Below are 22757 nucleotides of genomic sequence, written 5' to 3'. Positions count from 1 at the left end.
GTGATTGCTCAACAACATGCAAAGCAGCTTTGCCTCTGCCTGGGTTTGGATGGGTCCGTGAAGCTCCAGACAACCTTCTCAGTCCCAGAGACAGTCCTTCTCGAGCATGGGCAAAGCAAAGCCTGAAAAGTGATAGTGGGTCTGTGTGTATGCCGCGGTATGAATATAAGGCTTCAGAGCCCAGAAAATATAAGGCTTCAGAGCCCAGAGTTGTCCCACAGTTACCAGCTGCAAATACTAAAATCACAGTGTTTCTGGAAACATTGAAACCAAATTAAGAAAAAGTTCAAATCTAAAAATATAGCTGTAATTTAAAATTCCCTTTAATAGAATTTTATTCCTGCACTTATAATTGGAGACATTTATAGATAGTGTAAAAAAAGGGACTGGGAATTTGTATTTATGAGTAACAAGGAAGAGCTGTGAATGGAAAGAAGAGAGGCTGTGCAACATTCCTGCTGAAACGCAGGCTTCCCCAACGGCGTGCCATCAAGGATGTTAGCTCTTGCCCACTAGCTCTTGACTCTGGCTCAGGCTCTGTCAGCTGCACGCAGCTGTGTTTAAGCATGCGATGGTTTTTTACTCTTGTTTATACTGTTAGAGTTGCTCCTAATCCAACTGGCTGCAGATAAGATCACAGCATGCATTTGAACTCAAAGGTGAAAGCACACATCTTTATCCTCTTACTGACCAGCTTCGACGTGTGCGTGGACATCTGTCACGGGTGAAGAAAACGGAGGGTCTAAACCCTCTTGTCCTCAGGCATTACAGCTACGCTCAGTTTTTAGCCTTTCTTTGGGCAGAATCTTTTGCCATATTGATTTCACTTGCATTAAAAATTCTTCTCTGGAAATGAAAGACTTGGATCTGTCTCATTATTTTAGATCTGAGCTGGCAACTGAGTTAATATTAAAATGACATACACACGCAAATCACATTTCCTACGTTACAAATAACTGGAGCAAAGCGAATATACCAACATTAATAATTTACCTTATGAGCTTAGCTCCTTTTTCTTTTTTCTGGAACTTCCACAAGCAGATTGCAACTTCCTCCAATTTATTAATTATTCAAATTCAGCCAACAATTTAAAAGAAAATGTTTACCTACCATATAGCTTGCATTTTGCTTCCATTTTCACTACTCAGTATTTGTAACAATTGTGTAATTAAATCACATAATTTCTGGTCCCCAGCTAAATCAAAATGTAATACTTCTGGGAAAAAATACTGCCCGTGTGTCTATAAAAATCGTCTTGTCTATGTTGAATTTCATCTACATTCATTCAGACTAACAACTCAACTGCTCAGATGTTTAGCAAATGATCATTAAAATAGGCAAACCGGCTTTATTTCCTTGCTTGTCTGTAAAGAAAGAAAACACATTTTCTTTCCTTTAGCAGTCTATAATCTGTTCTGCTCCACCGTTCTCCCCCTTCCTCCTGGTTCTGCAGGTGCCATTAACAAATAAAAGGCTACCGACGACAGCCGTCTTTCAGCTAGCTTTTGTTCACTCCCTAGAAGCAGCCTTTGGGTTTCTGCACATCCATGGGCCACAACTGGAAACCAGTACTAAAGCCAAGAAACCTCGGGTATCAGAAGCAGAACAATGAATCTTCTTTCACTCCCCCCCCAGTTCTTGGTTTGTTTTAATTTTTCTTACCCAGGACAAGTTCTTTCATCCCTTTTTAGTTATTTTTGTTGTTAATTTCTAATCATATTCCTCATTTATTGGGGGCTAACAAGACAAGAAACCTGTAGATAGAAGCTTAAAAGGCACCAAACAGCCCTTTGCCACTTCTCCCTATTTGATTTTCAACTAAGCATTCAGGTGCTCTTCGCCCTTTCAGAAATCTCCGCCATCGTGGTAGGATGCAATTTCTTTCCTTTACGGCTGGGAAGACGGCGTCCCCCAGCCCTAAGTCCTTACCGCATACCGCAAACCCAAACAGAAGACCAAATTTGATCAGACATCGTCCCCTTGCGTGAACAGCGTAAGTTATTTCGTCAAGCCTGCGTGGTTTCTGTGAGGTGGCTCCTGATTACTGGGCTGAGTATCTGTACCTTCAAATGAGAATAAAAATAAATATACACAGACAAAAAAAATCTGTCCTAGGAGACAGCATTACTAAAGCATGCTTAGGAGAGGTTTCTCTCTGCTGCTCCTCTATAATGATAGCATAACTTTCAGCTGTCTGCCACAGCGATCACTGAACGTGATCAAATTGCGTATGAAACCCGTAGACTGCTCTGTTAGACACCGTAAGGATTAAACGTGCATGCCATCCCGGCAGCTGTTCCAGCACAAGCACTGCACGTCCTACAACGGGAGATGGACTTCTACCAAAAAGTAATTATTACTTACGGAATCAACATAGCGAATAGGCAATACCAGGTGACAGCTGTATGCAAACTGCAGGTCTTCCATTGCTAAAGCATAAGCGGTTGCTCTTCCTAAGAGCGAGATACGACTCTGCAGCCTTACTTTAGCTGCCCTGTCAATAGGGCTTGTCCACAGCAGACACCGGCCACCGCTGGCAGGAGTTGTTAGATCCCTCCAAGGTCTGTCCCAGCTTCGGCCAGGCACTTCCAGCAGCTGCTGGATCATAAGGCATATATGTGATTCAGTCATGCAAGAAGGCTTCATTCCGTGGAGGATTTCTGCCAGCCTGGTCTCTGATGCCACTAAACGAATGTAAAGAGTTTAACGCCGCTTTGCATGGGTACGGCTCGTAGAAATGAGCAAAGGCTTCTCCAAAGCAGAGCTGAGTCACGGCAGGAACCACGCTGCTGGTGAGAGGGACGTGCGAAGGCAGGGTCCGCAGCAGGCATGCCAGCTCTCGGCGGGCAGGGATCTCTTCTGCTAAATCTGTTCCGCCTTCTGAACTGCAGGGCTCTCTCTGCATTTTTGGAGGAGACAGAATAGATTTAGAAAGTGGCTGCTTATCGATTTATAGTCTTTATGCCGGACATAGCTTTTTATTAAAGAAAGCAGATACTCAATAGTGTTAACTAGTAATGGGAATTGACTTCTCGCTAATTGCACAGAACCTGGCATTAATACACTTTAATAGAAGATAGGCCTGTGCACTCCAGATCAATCCAAAAGTTTTTCCTGACTCTGCTACAGACAAAGGACTCCAACACCACCACCATGGCTAAATAAGACATTTTATTTATTTATTTATTATTCCTCCAATTATCAAGATAAGGACATATCTCCAGGGAAGGAGGGAAACGCTTTAACTCGCCTGCTCGTCTGCTGTTTGTTTGCTCCATAGGGATCCTCATTTCCCGGTGTGCTATTCTGCCCCGATCGCCTGGTTTGTACACGGAGGAGATTTTGTCTGCCTCAGGTACAGTGGGATGCAGGCAGAATAAATGTCCTGGAAATAAGGCTGACATTTAGAAATAAACCAATTTATTATTTAATGAATATTATAAATATTTATAAATAAATCTATTTTGTTTTAGTATTATTATAGGCTTGTTTTAAATGCTAATGTTAATTTTATGTTAATGTTAGGAAGCAAATTCTCTATGTGTTCAGCTTCGCCTTGTGGTTTCTCATTAGAGGAGCACAAGGGGATTAACAGCTCTGCCCTGCTGAGCACCCTCTCCCTCCCCGGCCCTTCGCCTCCGGCCAGCCCTCTCTTCAACCACTCCTTCACTGGAGCAGCTCCAGCATCCGCAAGAGCAGTCCCTGCCTGGCGATCTTGCTGGGTTTCTCTCTTTTTGCCCAGAGACTGCGTAGCCACCGAAGTAATTCTCTGTGACAAAAAGGCTGCCGGTTGTTCAAGACCCCTCAAGGTGATCTCAGGTGCCTAGCTCCCCAGGGCTCAGCGGCTGGTTGCTGAGAAGATACCATGAGTTTGCAGGGTACAGCAGAGGAAAGCGAGAGTGCTCAGTTACAAACATTGCATTTTTCACCCAAGTGTTGTCGCTAATTTTGAACATTTACTAAAATAAGTCTTGCTCTCATTATGCAGTTTACATTTAGTTTGCATTGCCTGTCAGCCACCTCCATAACAATGTTGAAGACAGACAAAATGGGATCAAGACTCAGTCACCGTCCCACTGAAACTCTCGTAGAAAATTAGAGTATATGCTCTCCCAGCAAACAGTGGTTCAAAGTGGAGCAAATTGGAGTCCCGGCCCCTTTTAGGCACTATTACCAGTCAAATAAAGCAGCTAATAATAAAGGATTGCTGGTTTATTTCATGCACTTAAATAAAACAGATTGGCCAAACCTCACTAATGGTTTGTGACACTGGAGCATTACACCAGCGGGCTCCCGGGGACAGGCCCCTGCAGGCACGCGGGATTTCCACCAGCTTCAGCCTTCTAAAGGGTGCAAGTCCACCACTCTAGCCGAATAAAGTTTGAAGCACCCTTTACTTTTATAACTGCCCCTCCCATAGTTATCGGCTGCTTTTAGGTCTCCCTTTAGCCTCCTCTGAGCCAACTGAAAAAAAGCCCGGTTCCCCTGGGCACTGGCAGTGACACGGGGGGGGGGGGGGGGGGGGGGGGCTGACAAAGGGCGATGCTAATTAACGCTTCATGCTAGTTAATGATGTACGCTTGTGTCACGAGAAAATAATTTTTAGCTCCTTGTAGTTCAGACAGCTTGACTTCTTCTGTTGCCAGCCTCCCACCAAACAGACCCCGAGATGAGCCGGGATACGGCAACGCTGCGGTTGTCCCCATAGAGGCGAAAGCAGCTCTGAAAAAGGAATCCTAAACTTCTGAAAACTTCTGACTCACCACAACACCCCTGGTATGCCAGAACGAAACTGCAGAGGGGACCTTGCTGCACAGGGGAGGGGACGCTCTGAAGCCCCTCTCTAGGCTGGTCCAGTGGCCTGGGCTCTGTGACTCTGGGAGAGCATCGCGGGAGCAGGCCCGAGCCCCCCGGCCCTGGCCCTCAGGCCGCTCCTAGCCGCCGTGCTTGGGCACAGGAGGACACGGGAAGGCAGGAGGTCCCCTCTGGCAGGGCTTCAGGCTGAGCATGGAGATTTGCCATCTGAAAGGGCAGCGCACGTGGCCTCGCAGGCAGCTAAAGGGCCCCCTCGGGACGCAGTACGAACCTACTCGTTTAGCTCCGTTTTGGCCCGCGTCGCAGGGGTGAAAACCCGGAGCCACGCCGCCGGCATCGGCTTGTTTGGTTGCTGCAGGGCTGCACCCATGTGTAGCGGCAGAGGTTGCTGCACCTCGCCGGCGGGCGGAACTTGCACCCAGGGACTGAAGGCTCTGCTTGCACCTCGCCTGCCGCACCGAATCCCTTCTGCTGGGGAGACAACCCGCCCTGGTCCTCGCTGTGGCCACCCTGGACCGCCCTGCTAAACATGCCCAATAGCCACCCGGCAAAGCGCTGAGCACTCCGTAATTATTTTTGTCTTTCTTCTGTATTTTGTTGCCGATAGTTTGTCAAAGAAAGGAGAAATCAAACTACAGCTCAGTATTAAGAAAATAATAACAGTTTACCATGGCTACTATTTAAAAGCATGTCGTGATACTGCCTGTGAAACACTACTAATATATTGTTACTATCCTATCCTGAAGTGGATTTATGCAATTATTAATCAGTGATAAAGCCACCTGTTTGTCCCTTTTTCCTAATATGGCAGGTTCTACACAAAGAGCCACTCTACTCATAACGCCAGACCTTTAGTTGCTTCTGGATACCTGCAGATATGCAGAGGAACTTGCCCCACAGGAACATTTTATTTAGTAAGACAGGACTTAGAAGTGAAAGGGTAACCATTTCTGATCATAACCTTGGCTTTGCACTTCTAGTAATTATCCTTTAATTGCATTACCCTGTTTGAAATAGAGTTGTAATTGGAAAAAAACAATTTGACATTCCCTGATGCCTCCTCTGACATGCATTATTTGCTTTTTATTCAAATATAAATGGTCTCTATAATACTATCAAAGAACGAGGAAAAATAAAGCAAAATTGAAATGTCAGTAGCAATTTCTGACATGTGAGAAGCGTCATCAACTAGTGCTGGATGGTAGGCAAAGGTTTTCAACTCACTTTAAAAAAAATAAAATGTGACATTAGCGGAGTCAGAGGAAAGGAGAAATGTAAAGGGGGAAAGTGCTACAGCTCCGTTCCTCCAGGAGCTCTCTCTGTTGCACATGGTAATATCAAAATACCAAGCCAGCTACCAGCTGTAACTGAGTGATGGATGGGCCTTTCAGATTACGCTGAAGCAGAAGATGCAGAAGGATAATTTCCAACCTTCCAGTTAACTATTGAATAATTGTTAAGGCCAATGAAAGCCAATGAAACGCAGGTCCCCTTTACTCATACCTTACGGGACAGAACATCCACTTAGGTAGCAAAGTGGTTTTACATCTTCCTTCTTGGGCAGATTGAGACAAATCCACTCTGATCAGTGGTGACTCACAGCACGTCATTTGCACCTTGTATTTCTGAGAGGTGAGCTCCGACGAGTTTGGCTGGATCAACTGCATATACAGTCCTATATGCTTGCACATACACACACAGCTTTACCGAGATCTGGACCAAGTAAAAACTACCTGATGGGGTTCAGGCTCTGAATCAGCCTTAGACCATTTGGGGCACTATCCCCCAAAATTTAATTCAATGATTAAAAACATTAAAAATTAAATAAATTACAGGCACAAAGCTAGTGAGTTAGGTTCTGCCATTCTGGAAGAAAAAATATTACTTAAAAATAAGGAATGGGTACGCGCTCAGACAGTACACGAGGAAAACCGTGGCTCAGCACGTTACCCCAGTTTGGGACGGAGGTACCCGGCTGGGGTGGGGGGCATGCATGTGGAGCTGGGTGTTGCAGTTCCCTCACACCGGAGGAGGAGAAACTGCAGACATCTTCTGCAGCGATTCCTATGATGGATGTCCTTTGTCAGCGGCCCTGCATTCTCATTTGCTCCAAACCAGATCGAGCCCAATGTTTTACTTCAAAGAGTCAGCAGTTCACAGGCAAGAAATTAGCACAGGGGAGTCATAAAGCAGAGGCAGTTGGCACAGACTAGGCTGATCGGTCGTGCCTTTCTGGCTTTTTGATAAAAGCAAAAACAAACCCAAAACACAACAGTAGGAAGAAAACCTTCTCTTGAGAAAAATAAAATCCTGGGGTTGCTAGAGATATAACCAACCTTCATTAATGCAAGTTAATTACTCCGGGCTTTTTACCCAGCTAGTTTACTGTGACAACATCCAACACAAAGCATATGAGGAGTCACCTGTTCTACCTCTCCATGTTGGCTGCCTCGTCCCTGTCTCCAAGCCTGACTCTGAACTCCAACGGGAAGCCCAAATATTTACGGCCAGATCCAGGCATTTGGCACTTAACATTTCACAGGGACTTCAGGCTTCCCCGGACCTGGTCTTTAGGGGACAATCCTGTAAAGGTTACCCAGACATTTTATTTTGGGACCCCAGCAGCAGAAGGAGATTTTGCTTTAGGCGTACACTGATGGTTGCTCCGTAGCTGCCTTCCACAGTGGCTTCTTAAGATCCTAAGATCTCGGCCCCAGGCTCTATTCCTGTGCCAGAACAAAAGCACACGTAACAGGTGAGGGTGAAGGGTGGCTTTGTCCGAACAGCCCTGTCAGCTTCAGCGCTTTATCACGACACATTTCACTTGTGCGCAGCCCATCTATTTGCTTGGCCTGCTTACCCACCTGGATAACTTCACTGAAGTCAACAGGACTGTTAATACGAGCTCACTACCGAGACAGAACAGCTTGCTGTTGCCAATGAAATACAAAGACAAACTGGCTTGATAGAACAGTGTAGCTGAGATTTGGGGCCCCTCAGTGATGATCTGAGGAGCCTGTACAATTTAAGGAGTCTGGCGTGAGGTTAAGCATACTATGCAAGTATATTTAACAGAGTAATAACTCTGATTTTTCTCTTTTCTTAGAGATTTGAGCTGAAATTCCCAGGAAGCAGCACAAAGATAATAACTGAAAACTAAGCTGAAATATAATCATCACTCTAAAACCTATTAAGAAGAGCTGGTTGTCAGGAGAAAGGTTGCAGCAGGGTTGAAGTGAGCTGGCAGGATCCAGCCCACCTGATTGGAAATGCCGGGGGAGTCACCTGCCGGAGCACCACCCTGCTATAAAACAGAAGGAAGGGAGCAGCCTGGAGGTTTGATGGTGGAGGGGTTTCTGTTTGTTTCTTCTTTTGGGGGATTTTTTTGTGTTACAAACTTGCAATAGAAAATGAAGTGAGGAGAAAACTCATTCTCTTGATTGATTACATCTGGATTATCAGGTACTCCTAGGAAGGATGAACTAGAACAAGAACTACTGAATTTAGGAAACTTACTTTGCTACCGAAAGTGGGTAAATTCTGATTTTCTACCTTTAAGCAAAGTAGTTGTGTTAATGGAATAGCTCTGTAGTCTTTATATACACATTCAATTATGATGCTGTTTCTTCTCTATGTGGGCTGGGCTCTGGAAAACATACTTTGATCCTTAGTTCCAGTTTCTTAGATGACTTATGAGGCCTTAAGAACTGTGAATTGAGTAGGATCACAGTGATCTCTCGTTGACGAGTTTTTGAGTTCTGATGGTTCTGGTAAGTGGCTCACCTGGGACGCTTAGCTGGTGCTTGCTGGGACTAGTTTGTTCTTTTTATTTAATATGTAAATGAATGTTGTCTGCTTCATGGTATTAATTCAGTAGCTAAAATGAACAATTTAAAGTAGGTAGAGCTATCAATTAAAATGCAAGAACAAATGGAAAAATAACAAGGAGAAAAATCAGAAGATGACAGGAGAGAATTGCTTTTACTTCTGGTTGCAGTCTTGGGCTCTGCATGGACACTAAATCACTGTTTACTCTCAGGAGGTTATAGTAGATAGCGTGGTCACCTGTGGGTGAGATGGACAACTGAGTTTATTGCACTCTAGTTGTTAATATTGCCCTAACTAGAGCCTAGAAGGGCAAGTCATTTAGTGTGCTATACGGATTTAATTTGCTGGTGAGTACATGTGAAAGGCTGCCAAAGGAAGCTGGAAGAAGAATTAGGGCAATTTTCTCACTGCTTAGTAATAGTAGGAGACCTAGGGAAACTTTTCCCATCCCCAGCTGCCCCTGTTGTCTTTTGCCACCCTGGCCTACCACAGTTTATGCTAGGCTTCTTCTGGTTGCTATTGTAGCTACTCTGGTAAAACCCTGTCAGAGTATTTTATCTGTTTGTCTGGGAAACAGGACACGCGTGGTTCTTCAGCTGTGCATTGCACACTGGCACTAGCACAGTGTGCACGTCAGAAAGTCTCCCCTTTTGCTAATGGGTGCAGGACCCTGCTGTGAGTGGGTTTCTCGGCTACCTAATACTGAATTTCTAAGGGAATCCTCAGGTAGAAGCTTTAAACCAAGGTTTTAGCCTGGAGAAAAGGAGGCTGAGGGGAGACCTTATTGCTCTCTACAACTACCTGAAAGGAGGTTGTAGAGAGGTGGGGGTCGGTCTCTTCTCCCAGGTAACAAGTGATAGGACGAGAGGAAATGGCCTCAAGTTGTGCCAGGGGAGGTTTAGACTGGATATTAGGAAATTTTACTTCACTGAAAGGGTTATCAAGCATTGGACCAGGCTGCCCAGGGAAGTGGTTGAGTCGCCATCCCTGGAGGTATTTAAAGGACGTTTGGATGAGGTGCTGAGGGACATGGTGTAGTGGTGGTCTTGGTAGTGTTAGGTTTATGGTTGGACTCGATGATCTTAAAGGTCTTTTCCAACCTATACGATTCTGTGATTCTGTGAAGTGCAAACACTGTAAATTGTAAATGTATCTATAAAGAATTGTGTTGATCTCTACTTAAAGAACTAGCGATTGGCAAGGTATTTGGGGGAAGGGGACGGGTGAGAAGTTTTTATAAAGAACAAAAAGAAAATCCATTTCTCTTAAAATTAAGTGCTAATCTTGTACTTGGATCTGCTATATTTCAACTTCTCAGATGTGGGTAATGCATTCCTCGTCTTGGGCTGGATTCCTGAATCTATCTAATAATGAAATCCCCCCTGCTCAGGCGACTGGGAAGGCATCTCGAAGAGGTGCACCAGGAGACGTTCATGGTCAGGTTTGCAGTAAGCCGATGCCCTCTGCTGGCTATGAGGAACTTTTAAAATGTAAACCACCCATTTCAGAGCAGGATAATGAGTTTCGAACAAAACCCCTACTAAGAGTGAACGGGGCACTTTAATTGCAATCGTCACACCTCCCTACAATATTTTTTTACTATGCGCTCGGAGGAGAACTGTTAATTTGAACTCTAATTGCAGTGAATGAATATAAGAATAGCTCTGGTTATGGCTTCCACATTGGTAAATATTAGATGCAACTTGTAATTAAAGATCTTTAAATACAAATATTATCCTTTTACTAAACTGTTCCTCTAGTATTAGTAGGATTTAAAAGCATGTATAACTTAAAGTTGGAGACAACTGTTTAGCCTGTTTAAATAGAGTTGTCATTAGTATGATATTGACTGGTTAGAAGTCAGTATAAAGGTGAATAAAACTTTAAGAATGTTTGCTGAAGAATTACTGGGGATAATTATCTGGATCATGATGGACAAGCTACTACGTGTCTATACATCCTATATTCCACTGAGAAATCAGTTGAAAAATGCTGAAACTCTGCATTTATTCAGACACAACTATTACCAAAAATGTGACTCTTAATTGTAGAGGAAAACAAAGTAATTGAAACTGGAAATTGTACGTTTATGCTTTTTCATGAGCCTAGGAGAACTCGAAGGCTTTAATGCTGATTCCAGCAAGTTGTAGCTGTTTCTGTCACATGGCAGGTGACAGATGTCCACCTGAACACTTAACCCCTGTGTAGCTATGTCACTACGGGATTTCTGTGCGAGCTCTTCTGCAGTTGTCTGTCGGTCCGTTCTGGCCATAGAGGAACCACCTACCCAAAAAGGCTAAAAAGAACATTAAAACAGGTCTAAAATCAGAAAAAAAGAATTTAGTCACCTTTTTTCAGTTTTCTTTTTTTTCCCCTTTAGGCTTCCCCTTCTGGGTTTATAAAATCATGCTTTTGTGTAGGTCTGTCTGCTTCCTGCTGTTTCTGATGTCTTGAATGGTCAGCCAAGAGATTCAAAAGTTAGAGTCTCCTTATGTTAGTTTCTAAGAGTTATGAATTTAATTGATTAAAAGAAAACCAAATTCATGCTGTGTCTAAGGATAAGGTTATAATGGGTCTCCCAAAGATAAATGCCTTTTTGTAGCATGGATGCCAAAAATGTTAATGTAACCCCTTCTCTAAGTTAATTACTTGACTGTACTATATTGTTATTTAAGTATTTACAATCATTATTTCTTTAACAGAAAGCACCCCAGGGCATGTTTCATCAGTTTGAAACTTTCAACCCCACTAAGGGGGGGGGGGGGGGGAAAGAACACATCCTGTCTCACATATGACCCCAAAGGCCTGTGGTAACTCTCACAAGGTCCACAAAAGAGCTCTCACTGACTTTAGAAGATGTTAAATTTGACCATGTTCTAAACTTGATGTGAATTTTGCTCTGAGAGAAAGAAACCAAAACAGTACTTAACACTGTACTTAAAAGATCACAAATCTGGAGCTTCTGTTCAATAAACTCAAATTGATCCATGGGATATGTATTATTCATAAAACAGATTCTTTTATTGTCATTGATTTATGTCTTTTGAATATGTAAACTTTGTCTAGGCATTAATTTTTGCAATTAATATCAAAAGACAAGTTTTAACACAGTAACTGGGCTATATCTGCAGTTAGCTTTTTTCTTTAATGCATGCAGAGTTTAAAGTGGTTATTATACCTGGCTTATGAACTTTGCCTTTTATGGAAAGTAGCTGTTTCCTTTAGCTATGTTAAAAGAACACACTGTTTAACAGGCTTAGTTGTAGAGTAATTCTGAAAGATGGGGAACTACATATGCTACTGGGAACAATATGCATCACTTCTAGATGATGACAAAATAGCTTGTGTATTATGCTGATGGGATAAGTTTGTGTGGTGTTTATAAAAACACACAGAAAAAAATCAGAGAAATTCATAGCTGTAAGCATTTTATATTTAGCAAGATGGTAATGTTTGATTTGCAACAAAGTCTTTTAACAGAAAAATAGATGAAGGGGACATGGAAGTGTATAAAAATATATTACTGAACTTAGTAACACACTACAACCTAGGCATATTAAGGAAATACAGCTAAATGGAAATGCCCTAAGTATGTAAGCAGGACATGTGAACAACCAACACCAAACCCCCCTGTTTTACAGGAAAAAAACCCAAAGTGTCCTGTAGTTTCTATAACAGTACCCAGTACTTAGCGCATGTTTTCAGTCAAACAGCAGTCCTATGCATTTTGTTAGGAAACAACTTCAGTGATTTATTTGGGAAAGTACTCATTGCTAGTGAGTCTGTAAAATGAGAGACTGAATATGCTTTCCAGAGACTTAATGGAGATGGAGAAATACAGTTCTAATAATAGGGTGCTCTAAGCAATTTAAGCTACTGGTAGACTTGCATTTCACTTCAGTGAAATGCTGTAACAGTGACTGAATCCAAAGTCTAACTGGGGACTTAAGTGATAAGTTATATTCATCAAACAGTTCGAAGTCTGTTAAGTTTATTAACAATGGGTACTGCTGAATCTGATCTAATTTAAAAAATAATAAATACATAAAAATTACAAGATTGGACCAGCTTTTCCCCCCCTCTCACCTTCATGGAGGTATCTATCTATTTTTTCATCTAATTCAAAAGGTTGCTTAAAAGAGGAAACAGTTCCAAACATGGATCAAGCACACAAGATTAATTGCTGTGTCAGGATAAGCATGCTCTGTAGTCAACAAAATAAAATGTATTAAATGCCACTTGCATGTCAGGGAAGCTGTGGCTATTAGGCATTTGTGGTGTTGCTGTCTGGAAAAGAGTGTAAAGAGTGTGGTGCTCTCCCTAAAACTCACATGACAGTTCTTGTGATAAATATGGCTGGAGTTCAAGGCCCATGAGAGACACATCCTTGGAAGAACAGCCAATACTCTGACTAAAAAAAGAAAGTCTGTTTAATTTTGTAGCAGATTTAATAAAAAAGTAGTATAAATTGATGTTTATACTTTACTAGGACCAGCAGATGTCAGTACAACTCAAAGCATAACTTTGGATTTTAGCAACACAACCTTCATGACACTTATCAGAAAAGAAAATACTCTAAACAAATAGCAAGATTATACAACTTTATCAAAGAAGTCTTCAGAAATCAATAGTTAACAGTATTCTTGAATAAATGTGACCCAATAACATGCATATCTTCCAGGTCTATCACAGAAGTAGGAAATTTATCCAAAACATAACAAAATACCAAGGAATAACACTTAATGTTACTAAGATTTCAATTATAAAATCTTTTCCCCATAAATCTTGTTATATTGTAGATTTTTAATGTTCTGAGGCTAGATACTGCATCAACCAAACATAATTTCAATTCAATTGAGTTTTTCTTGTAGCAGTCTGGATACTCTTGGTTTGGAAACAGACAGTCAAATTCATTTCAGCTGCATGCAAACATTTACCTTAAAAACAAGCAAAAATAAAAAAAGGGGAGAGGGCTGTTGAAGTAATAGTCTGGTCCAATTACAGACTGATAACAAACACAGCAAAATTATTTCAATTGTGTTATACAGAAACCAACAAAATGGTATCATAATTAAATACTTTAACATATTTTCCAATGCCTTAACAGTTTAATAACACTTTAACAGTGAGGCTTGAATTCCTAAGGATAACTTGATCTCAAATCCCAGTAACTTGGATGTGATCTGAACTCCTAAATGCCTTTGAATTCATTTAAGTGAACAGGATTGAATTTATCAGATGTAGCTGGGATAATCTATAGAAAATACAGCATTAATCCTGGAGAGAGCTTTATTAATACTGCATGTAAATTCACTGAGAAATTTTAGAGTGTTTCACATAAAACAGATTCAAAACCATGAGATCCTGAACTAGAGAAGGCAAAATGAGGGATACGTGGAGATGGTACGCTATGCAAAATTGTGTATGAAACGATGGTGAGTGGCTGAGGATATGTTCCATGAAAATTTAGCACCTTATACCTAAATACAGTGAAAGACTTCAATGAGAACTTACTTGGATGACTAACAAGACTGAGTACAAGGTAGAACGAAGTGTGAAAAGACAGTAGTATGATTAAGCATATTTCCATAATAATCCTGAAAATGAATGTGAAAGTGAGCACATTAATCATGTGGATAATGATAAATGCCAATGGCTTTCATTAAACCACTAAGTGATGAATGTGCTGTGTTTAATCAAAGCATGGAACATACACTCAGGATAAACATTGCACATATACGCTAACCAACATGCTTATTTCTAATTATTTCTCCTCCTTCTATCTCAATTTGCTCATATAGCCACTTGCGGTCACAGCGACATTCAGCTCCACACTTGTTGGAGCCACACTTGGGGCAAGCATAGAAACACCCCAGGCAATCTTCATCAAGGCAATCACAGAGGTCCATCCCACTGTAAAGCAGCAGTCCCTGGCTATCGTAGACTTTACTCTTGGCTGGTATAACTTGCCTGTATAACAAAAAACAACAGTTATTTCCATGTTAAAAAATCCACCTGTTTTGATGCCAAGCTGCTAATAGTTGTGGACAGAAGTTTGCTTTCTTCAGGTGTTCATTTTAACACTCTGTTAATTTAAAAGATATATATGTTACTGTATTTGACAACATTTCTCAGTCCCAATTGTATCTCCACTATAGTGCTTTTGAAATAATTTCAAGAATGGGAAGTTTTTATTTTTTCAATAGCACACTTATTCAACCACTTATGAATATTCTTAGTTATGTGATGTAAACTTCAGATTACCTTTCAGATGATGTGAAATGCTCCCTTAATTTACTTTTCTCTTGTAACGTGTAGCTGTAACTCAAAGGAGGTCATGTAGAATCATTTAGGGTGCACACATCCTAATTTAAAAGTATTTTTTATGCTTTTATCATTACCTATCTCTGTAACAGTTCTGTTAAACTGCAGAATCACAGAAAAACTCTGCTTGGAAGGGACCTCTGGAAGTCACCTTGTCTGACCCTCTGTTCAAAGCCAGGTCAACTCAAATCAGGTTGCTTAGGGCTGCATCTAGTTGAGTTCTGAATAGCTCTAATGTCAGAGATGCCACAACACTTTTGATCCAGTGTTTTACTAGATACATGGAAAACTTTTCCTAACATCTCATCAAAATTTCCCTGGTTGCAACTTGTGCCCAAACTGAGTAGAAGAAACAAATGGTGGGGAAAAGGATGTGTGGTTTGTGAACAGCACATCTAGTGTCTGTTTCTGTCTTGTGAAGTTAAACTTAGGGGAAAGGTTTTTGTGATTTTGTGGGAAAAGATTAATGTGATCTTTCTTGCATGTTTTAACAAATATTGTATGACTAGTTGAAGCTGGGACTTCTGTCACTCTCCTATTAGGACAAGACTGAATTGGTCCAAACTTTTAGTGGAAAACAACAGACAAAATTCAGCTGCATATACCTTTCCTCTGTAGAAAGCATGATTTTAAAATCAGTCATGTTAGAAGGTTGTAATTTGTTATCTAGTATTGTCCAACTTGGACACTAACTTCCTTTTTTAAAAGGAAGGTAAGGTCCTAGCTTGCATGCTTTTGTTTACAAAGTGTAATTACTGAGTTTATTGAAAGATGACAACTCCAATATTTTAAGTGTAGTCTACTTGATCTTGCTGTATTCAAATTTAGCCTATTATCAGAATTTTAGTTTATGCATAAATTAATAGCTTCATCTATGATCTGTGTAGTATTGTCATGCCTTACCAAATACTTGTTTGTATTCCAGTTGCCTGAAATATGGACTGTATGCTAACACTTTATCTTCTGCTTTGTTTATGTCAGTAATGAGAATGAGCTTTAACATCCTCAAAAACAAAAAAGCAATCCATAAACACACAAACATCCATATAGAAAATGTTATAGTGTTACAGGGACACTGACCATCAAGGCTATTTTATTTTGAAGTGAAAGTTAAAGATAATGTAAACACAGGAAGCAGCTCACCTGTCTGAATTAAATGATGCAATTTTTGTTTGCAGCCTCCTTTTTTCCCTTTTACTGGTCTCAGGAGTGAATTCAGTCTGTCGTCCTGGATTAGCAAACTGTAGAGACTTTAAAGCCTTAGCTGTACGCCCCTGAACAAAGACAGAAAATCCCATTTAATTATAAATACAAACCTAAATTCATAAGAAAATGTCCAGTCAAGCCAGGATATTGTAATAACTTAGGCAAATTGTTGAGCTGAACTCTAAGCACTGGATTTCCCAGGAGAAACAACCTAAGTCTTAAAATTTTTTATACTGGAGAACTGTACCAGCCTCAAACCCAACAATACAAGCTTTATAGTAGCAGTTTTAATCAATGCTTTCAAGTTTCATGCCCTATCAGTCTCCTAATCATACTGACATGTAATTGAAAAATACAGTTGGGTAATAGCCCCTAGGCTGAAAAGGACAACAGCTCCTAGAAGGCAAGTCTGCTTTGCTACAGGGCATATATGGATGAGCTCTTGCTGATTTGGTTGCTCACTCTTCTACCGATTACCTGCACACATCCTGAACAATGCATCCAACAATGGTAAAGCTGTATTCCAAACTCAGAACCGAAAGCATTATCCTCCCACACCAGTTCATTACCGCCCCTGAACAAACACCATGGCCTTCACAGCTCAGACACCACAACAAGAGTACACTTAATTCACCTCAATGCGCGTTCACTTTGTAATGAACTGCTAGAGAAAGTGTTGGGTTTTTTTTTTAACTGAAGAGACTAAACCAGAAGTTTATCTCAACATCCTTAGAAGCAACCTTTGCAATGTTCACATGAGCTTGTTTTTTTGTAAGGCTTGAGTAACAGCTTAAAATACCAGCAACAGTCTGGTATTTACATAAACTTAGGAGCTGTAAGTCACCCTAATACACACAATCATTTGAATTTAAAAGGCCATAATGTTTAATTAGGAAAGAGGATTTTTTTAAGGTCCTCCAAATAAAGGTTTAAATACAGCAAACTCCCATACATCTAAAAGACTACACCTTTTCATATTTCTATTAAAAAACTTAATTTCTTTACATAAGACATGTATGAAGCCCAATTCCAATAGCTTGCAGAACTTAGGGGGGGGTGGGAAAACTGGTCCATATACATACGTCCGAATCAAGTTTTCTTCTTTGGCGATCTTCGGATTCAACATCCACGCTTCCGTTTATTATCTGCATACATTTGGGACAAAGCTTCCAACCAGGTACAAACTGCCTTCCAAACTTGGCACTTAGAAAAGTTGCGTCATCTAAGTCAATTGCACGTAAGTTTTTCTTTGATAGTTTTCTGTGTATATTAAAGGGATCACAACATGATTTTTGCAAGTCTTCAAATCTTTCAATGTAAATTTTTGCATGGTGGAAGCAGATTGTATTGTTCTCTGCAAGCGTTATTCCAGTCCTAAGCTGAAGTAACAGGAGGTCAGACGAAGACATATCTTGCTTAGTCTTGACGCCAGTGTGACGGGTGTAATAGGTCTTATGGCATTCATTGGTAGCTTGAAGCTGAACTCCAACTGAACAAGGATCCATTTTACTTTATCAGAACAACTTATCTCACTTATTTTGCCTAAAATGAGTTCTTTGAAGTCTTTAGTAGTTTCTATGAAGATCACCCTAGAGAAAGCATTAAAATCAATCAGATTTGTGCTGCAAATCCTTAGCTGTAAGCTTGACAGACTAGGTTTAAGTAATTTAAAAAACATGTAAAGAAATTATAGCCTCCTAGTCTAGATAAGACTAAAAATACACTGATTTTAATTCTGGAATTAAACCATGCATCTTATATTCCTTTCAGCGGCATTTTTTCCCAGCTACAGTAAGTGTCAATTAAAAATGTTTAGTAGCATTACTTTCTCAAAAGCAATCTGGGAGCAAGGTATGAGGTGGATGAATTGTTCAGACAGCAGCCTGCTCTGGTCATCGGTCTCCCGGGGGCCCCCTCTATTGGCACAGTCCCTGCTAGTCAAGACCAGTTGCGAAGATGGCCCACAGGAAGAGACTGCTGATGGCTAAACAATTCACCCATCCTGTTTCCAAGTAGTTTCTAGAAATAAAGCTGCTAAGGTAGGCTGCACAGGCTGTCTGATGTCAGTTAGCAATTCATGTCCAACAGCGCTTTCCTGTGTGTTCTTCCTGTGTATACCAGGTGCAAGTCAACACACACAGAATCAACCTCAGCCTTTTCAAGAAACAGCCTATGGTATACACAAAGATCGGTGGTTCTAGATGTGTGCAGTTGTGGTCATGTAGCCTTTGCGTGCAGCTCTCTCCAAGTGCCATGTCTGTTTGATGTAAATATTGGGCAGTTATTTAAAGTTAAACACAAACACAGTTACCAAATACAAAGCTAGCTACTGCAGAGTGGTCTCGTACCCATGCCAAAGTTTGTTGCAAATCCAATGCTGGCCCTAAAGCATCAGAGCCCGAGCGCATCTTGCGCTATTTTCTACTGCAATATAAAGGACAAATTTCTACCAAAAGAAAGGAATTAATTTGCTTCCAAAACCTCCAAGAACCTTAATTACAATGAATACAACCTGAGATCTTAATGTTCACCCACACGCTACTCTGCAAAGACAAAATCAGACAAATTAAAAAGCATAGCATACTGCTTTTGGCTGGGTTAGAGTTGATTTTCTTCATAGTAGCTTCTATGGGGCTATGTTTGGGATTTGTACTGAAAATAGTGTTGAGAACATGCTGATGTTTTAGTTACTGCTAAGCAGTGCTTACACAGTGTCAAGTTCTTTTCTGCTCCTCAGACTGCCCTGTCGGCGAGTAGGCTGGGGGTGCACAAAAGTTGGGAGAGGGCACAGCTGGGACAGCTGACCCCAGCTGACCAAAGGGCTATTCCATACATATGACGTCATGCTCAGCAATAACACTGGGGGGGAGGGTGGCAGGCAGGGCTGCTGCTCGGGGACTGGCTGGGCATTGGTCAGTTGGTGGTGGGCAATTGTTTCCACTTGCATTCCTTGTTTTTCTTGGCTTTTATTATCCTGGGTTTTTTTTTCTTTTCCTTACAATTTTTTTTAAAAAATTCTTTTTAGTTATTAAACTGTTTTTATCTCAACCCACAAGTTTCTTTCTCACTTTTACCCCTCCTATCCTCCCTCCCATCCCACTATGGGGGGAGTGAGTGAGCAGCTGTGTGGTGCTTGGCTGCTGGCTGGGGTTAAACCATGACACAGTTATTTGTGCTAACCACCGAACAGGGTAATATGGCTTTTTAATCAATAAAAGTATCAGCCAATTGTATAATGGAAAAAGTCTGGGATGCTACTTTCAATAAAATAAAAGCAAATAGCATCACAAAAACCTAATGACATGAAATATGTAAGTTTATGCAATGAGAAGTTAACAGGCTTTTTAAAATTACCCTGAAAAGCCACTGCCTGGAGCATTTTTGCAGCAGAAATCTCTTGATTGTAATACTTCAGTTTTTCTGAAACAGATGTGTATATCTGAAGCAATTACACAACACATTTCCATATATTAAACTGTATGCACAGTAATTTAAAGGTCTTGCATAGGACATGCTATTGTCTAGTGATTTAACTGATCCAAATATAAATGATATGCTGGGCTATACTCAGGCCAGTAAACTTGTTTTAAAAGTATAATTTTATATCTGATTCAAGACAGAACTGAGTATAACTGAACAATTATTTTTAAACAAGTTTTCTCAGCCTATTGTTAAGAATGCTGCAGCTTTCACATTTAAAGCAAGAATAATAGAGGCACAACATCATAAACACCTGAGTTTGCAAAAAAAGGGTGTGTATTTCATTCTGGAAATAAAGCAAACTTGGTTATGTTTTTTGCAAGTTACCTGAAAATAGAAAGACTTAAGTATTCTAATACTTAACACTGATTTCTCAGATCAAAACCTAAATCCTGTATTTTAAGGACTAGAACTAGTCCAGTCCTAAATTTCTAGGCTATCTGAACTCTTCTTCACTGAAATGTCGGTATTCTAAGTTAACTAGGACCTCTCCTGAAGTTTTGACCCTGCAAAGCTCCTCAGATCTGCACTGAACAATACAAATAAGGAGTAAAGTGTAGATATCAATGAAGTTCTAAAAATTCTTATTCTCAGTGCCTGCTGAGCACCAAGAGTGCTCTGTTTTTACTGCATAAAAGTTCCAGTGCCTTTGCCTATTTATGCACTTTTACTGTGGTACTGACTTTGAATGATTTTTTTTTCTCTCTTTTAAAGACCACCTGTCAAACTTTACCATCTTAGTAAACCAGCTATACTCAGAACTAATATTTTGTTCATTAGGTGCACAAAGTTTGTCTTTCAAACTAAGGTAACTGGAACTGCATGATCAAAGCTCACTGCAGCTGAGTTAACATTTTAACAGCAATTTAGCTAATACCAAATAATTCAAAGAAGTCTGTTGTAGGCTATGCACCAAACTTGCTTCCAATGTTAAAATGTGGACTTTTGACTGGTTCCTGCTTAGACAGGTGGGGGGTGGGTGTAGATGAGGAAGCACACTAGGTCAATGTAAGACTGACGATCTGAATTTTCAAAATTTGCAGATGCATTAGAAGTCAGAACTCTTGGAAGATGTTCTAATTAAAAAAATAACTTATTTTCTTTAGTACAGAAAATAATTATTTGTCCTGGTCCCCCGAAACCAGGACATTATTACACTGCTATCTTTAGCAGGCATCTGTTTTGACAGATGACTATGCTACCTTAAATACCACTGTTAAACAGAGGGAAAGCACATCAAGTGTATCGCCACAGTTCGTTCAAATGATAGTGTGCTGGTGATGTAAGTTATATATCTCATCCACTTGATTTGTAAGAATTCTTGGTAGAAGCTTCAGAGGCATTTCTTCCCTCCTCCCCCTTCAGAGGAGTACACAGCTTTTTGCCTTTGATTTTTCTTTGCTGGAAAGAGGAGAGAGCTTCAAAAACCAAGTATTTAAATGAAGGCTTGTATTCACACCTGTGAAATCATGAATTAGCGTTTACTGCACCAAACACAATAACCTAAAGCAGAAGACAGCAATGAGGATCAGCACAGTGAAGTACTTGTGCACAGTAAGCCTGCCGCACTAGCAGAAGTTCAGCAAGGGTTTTCTAGCTTCTTGCTGCAGGTGGAAACAAAGGATGGAGGAAACTACAGTTTAGACTGGCAGCACTGGGTTATAAGAAGTCGAAGGGAAGGAACAGTCCTGAAATTGCAGATGTGAGCCCATGTCTGAATATGTTACGCTGGATGTTCAAGAGCTGCACAGCACTGCACCCTCATCCAAACGGCGACAGCCCCTAGCCAGGGCTGCGTGTTGAGAACCGTGCGTTAGTCCAGAGGAAAGCCCGGCTGCTCGCTTGCTCTTGCGGTGGGCACTAACCCTCTGAGAGGCCAGCTTGCCAGTCCGGCTGGGCGGAGAGCAGGGCGGGAGGGGAGCAGCGAGCCCGCCCGCGGCCGAGGGTGGCTGGGCGCCACCGGGAAGAGCTCTCTACAGCCGGGCATGGCCCCAAGCCACGGACGGCTCCTCCAGGGCCCGGCATGGCGCCGCCCCCGCCCCCCCCCCCCCCCGACCGCTCGGCGCGGCCCACCGCCTCGCACCTCCCTTCCCGGTGCCGGCCGCACGCCCCCTCGGGCGGCAGGAGGTTACCCCGGTACCTTGCCGGGGACTTTCTTCCGCCGTTGCGCCGGGACGCCGGCACCCGACTTCCGCGTTCCCCCAGCGGCTGCGGCGCTGCTTGTAGCGGCCATTAACCGCCCCTCACCCCGCCCGGCCTCCGGCTTACCATAGAGCAGCGGAACCGCCGAGCGGCCCGGAGCGGCACTTCCGGTTGGAGATGGGGAGCGGCAACACGGATCGCTACGGAGGAATCAGCGGGGGGGAGGGGGTGTGGGGGTCACGTGGCCAAGCGTGGGCTCGAGCGCGGTGGTTTCGTGCGCGACGTGACGTGACGCCGCGTTGGGCTGGCGGTGCGCATGCGCTGTCTCCTCCCTGCGGAGGCGGGCGTGAGGCGGCCGGGGACGGGTTAGGCATAGCCTGGCGAGGGGGGCTCATCTGCAGCGTCGTCGGCCCTGGGCGCGGATGGGATAGGCGGCGGCCGGCGTCGCGGCTGGGAGATGAGGAGGGAAGCGCAGCCGTCCTCAGCGGGTGCTGGCGCTGGGGGCTGCTGGGGGAGAAGGGCCGCGGACGGTGATTTCGGGGGCTGTTTCGCGTGTCGCGAAGGGCCAGGTGCGGTGCCAGGCGAGTGAAACGTCGTACCGAGAGCAGCGCTTGCTCTAGGGGCTGGCTGCGGCCTGCCGCCGGTGGGAGTTGGCGACGGCACTGGAAGCACGTCGGGCTTGCGGTCGGAGCGGAAGCTGTGCAAACCCCTCTCCTCCCCCGAGGAAAGTCGGAGGAAGAAACGGCCCTGCCCCGCTGGCAGCGCTGCCGTGCCCGCCGCCGGGCAGCCCTCCCGCCGCTGCGGCTGCAGGGGGCGGCGAAGGCCTCGGGGAGGGGGCCAGCGAGCCTCCCCCACGCCCTGCCAGCGCACGGGCGCGGGTGGGTGCTTGATGAGGAATTCTGGCTAATTAAAACATGAGAGCTTTCAGTGTTACCAGACTAGGGCACTCTCAGGGAGTCATA

At 42.6% G+C, this 22757-nt stretch overlaps 1 protein-coding gene and 1 long non-coding RNA gene across 4 annotated transcripts; one reads left to right on the top strand and one right to left on the bottom strand.

Moving 5' to 3' along the window:
- The first annotated feature begins 1909 nt into the window (after positions 1–1909).
- Positions 1910–4778, top strand: LOC142409671 (uncharacterized). The gene is made up of 3 exons (XR_012775732.1): positions 1910–1993; positions 3281–3355; positions 4647–4778. It is a non-coding gene; the product is annotated as an uncharacterized LOC142409671 (long non-coding RNA).
- An 8277-nt stretch (positions 4779–13055) lies between these two features.
- Positions 13056–22086, bottom strand: ARL14EP (ARF like GTPase 14 effector protein). 3 transcript variants are annotated; one of them, XM_075502046.1, is made up of 4 exons: positions 21922–22086; positions 17256–17762; positions 16111–16241; positions 13056–14613 (listed from the first exon to the last, which is right to left on the bottom strand). In XM_075502046.1, exons 2-4 carry the CDS (start codon positions 17676–17678, stop codon positions 14385–14387), a joined length of 783 nt encoding a protein of 260 aa, XP_075358161.1. In that variant the 5' UTR covers positions 17679–17762; positions 21922–22086; the 3' UTR covers positions 13056–14384. The 3 variants fall into 3 exon arrangements, with proteins under 3 accessions (XP_075358161.1, XP_075358160.1, XP_075358162.1); XM_075502045.1 differs by having other exon boundaries at positions 21794–21933; XM_075502047.1 differs by lacking the exon at positions 21922–22086 and adding an exon at positions 21737–21859.
- Between the last annotated feature and the right edge of the window lie 671 nt (positions 22087–22757).

Source organism: Mycteria americana, chromosome 5 (genome assembly GCF_035582795.1).
Source record: "Mycteria americana isolate JAX WOST 10 ecotype Jacksonville Zoo and Gardens chromosome 5, USCA_MyAme_1.0, whole genome shotgun sequence".
In the NCBI taxonomy this organism is placed as follows: domain Eukaryota; kingdom Metazoa; phylum Chordata; class Aves; order Ciconiiformes; family Ciconiidae; genus Mycteria; species Mycteria americana.
The sequence above is the reverse complement of the archived record's forward strand: the minus strand, read 5'-3'. Positions and strand labels throughout refer to the sequence as shown.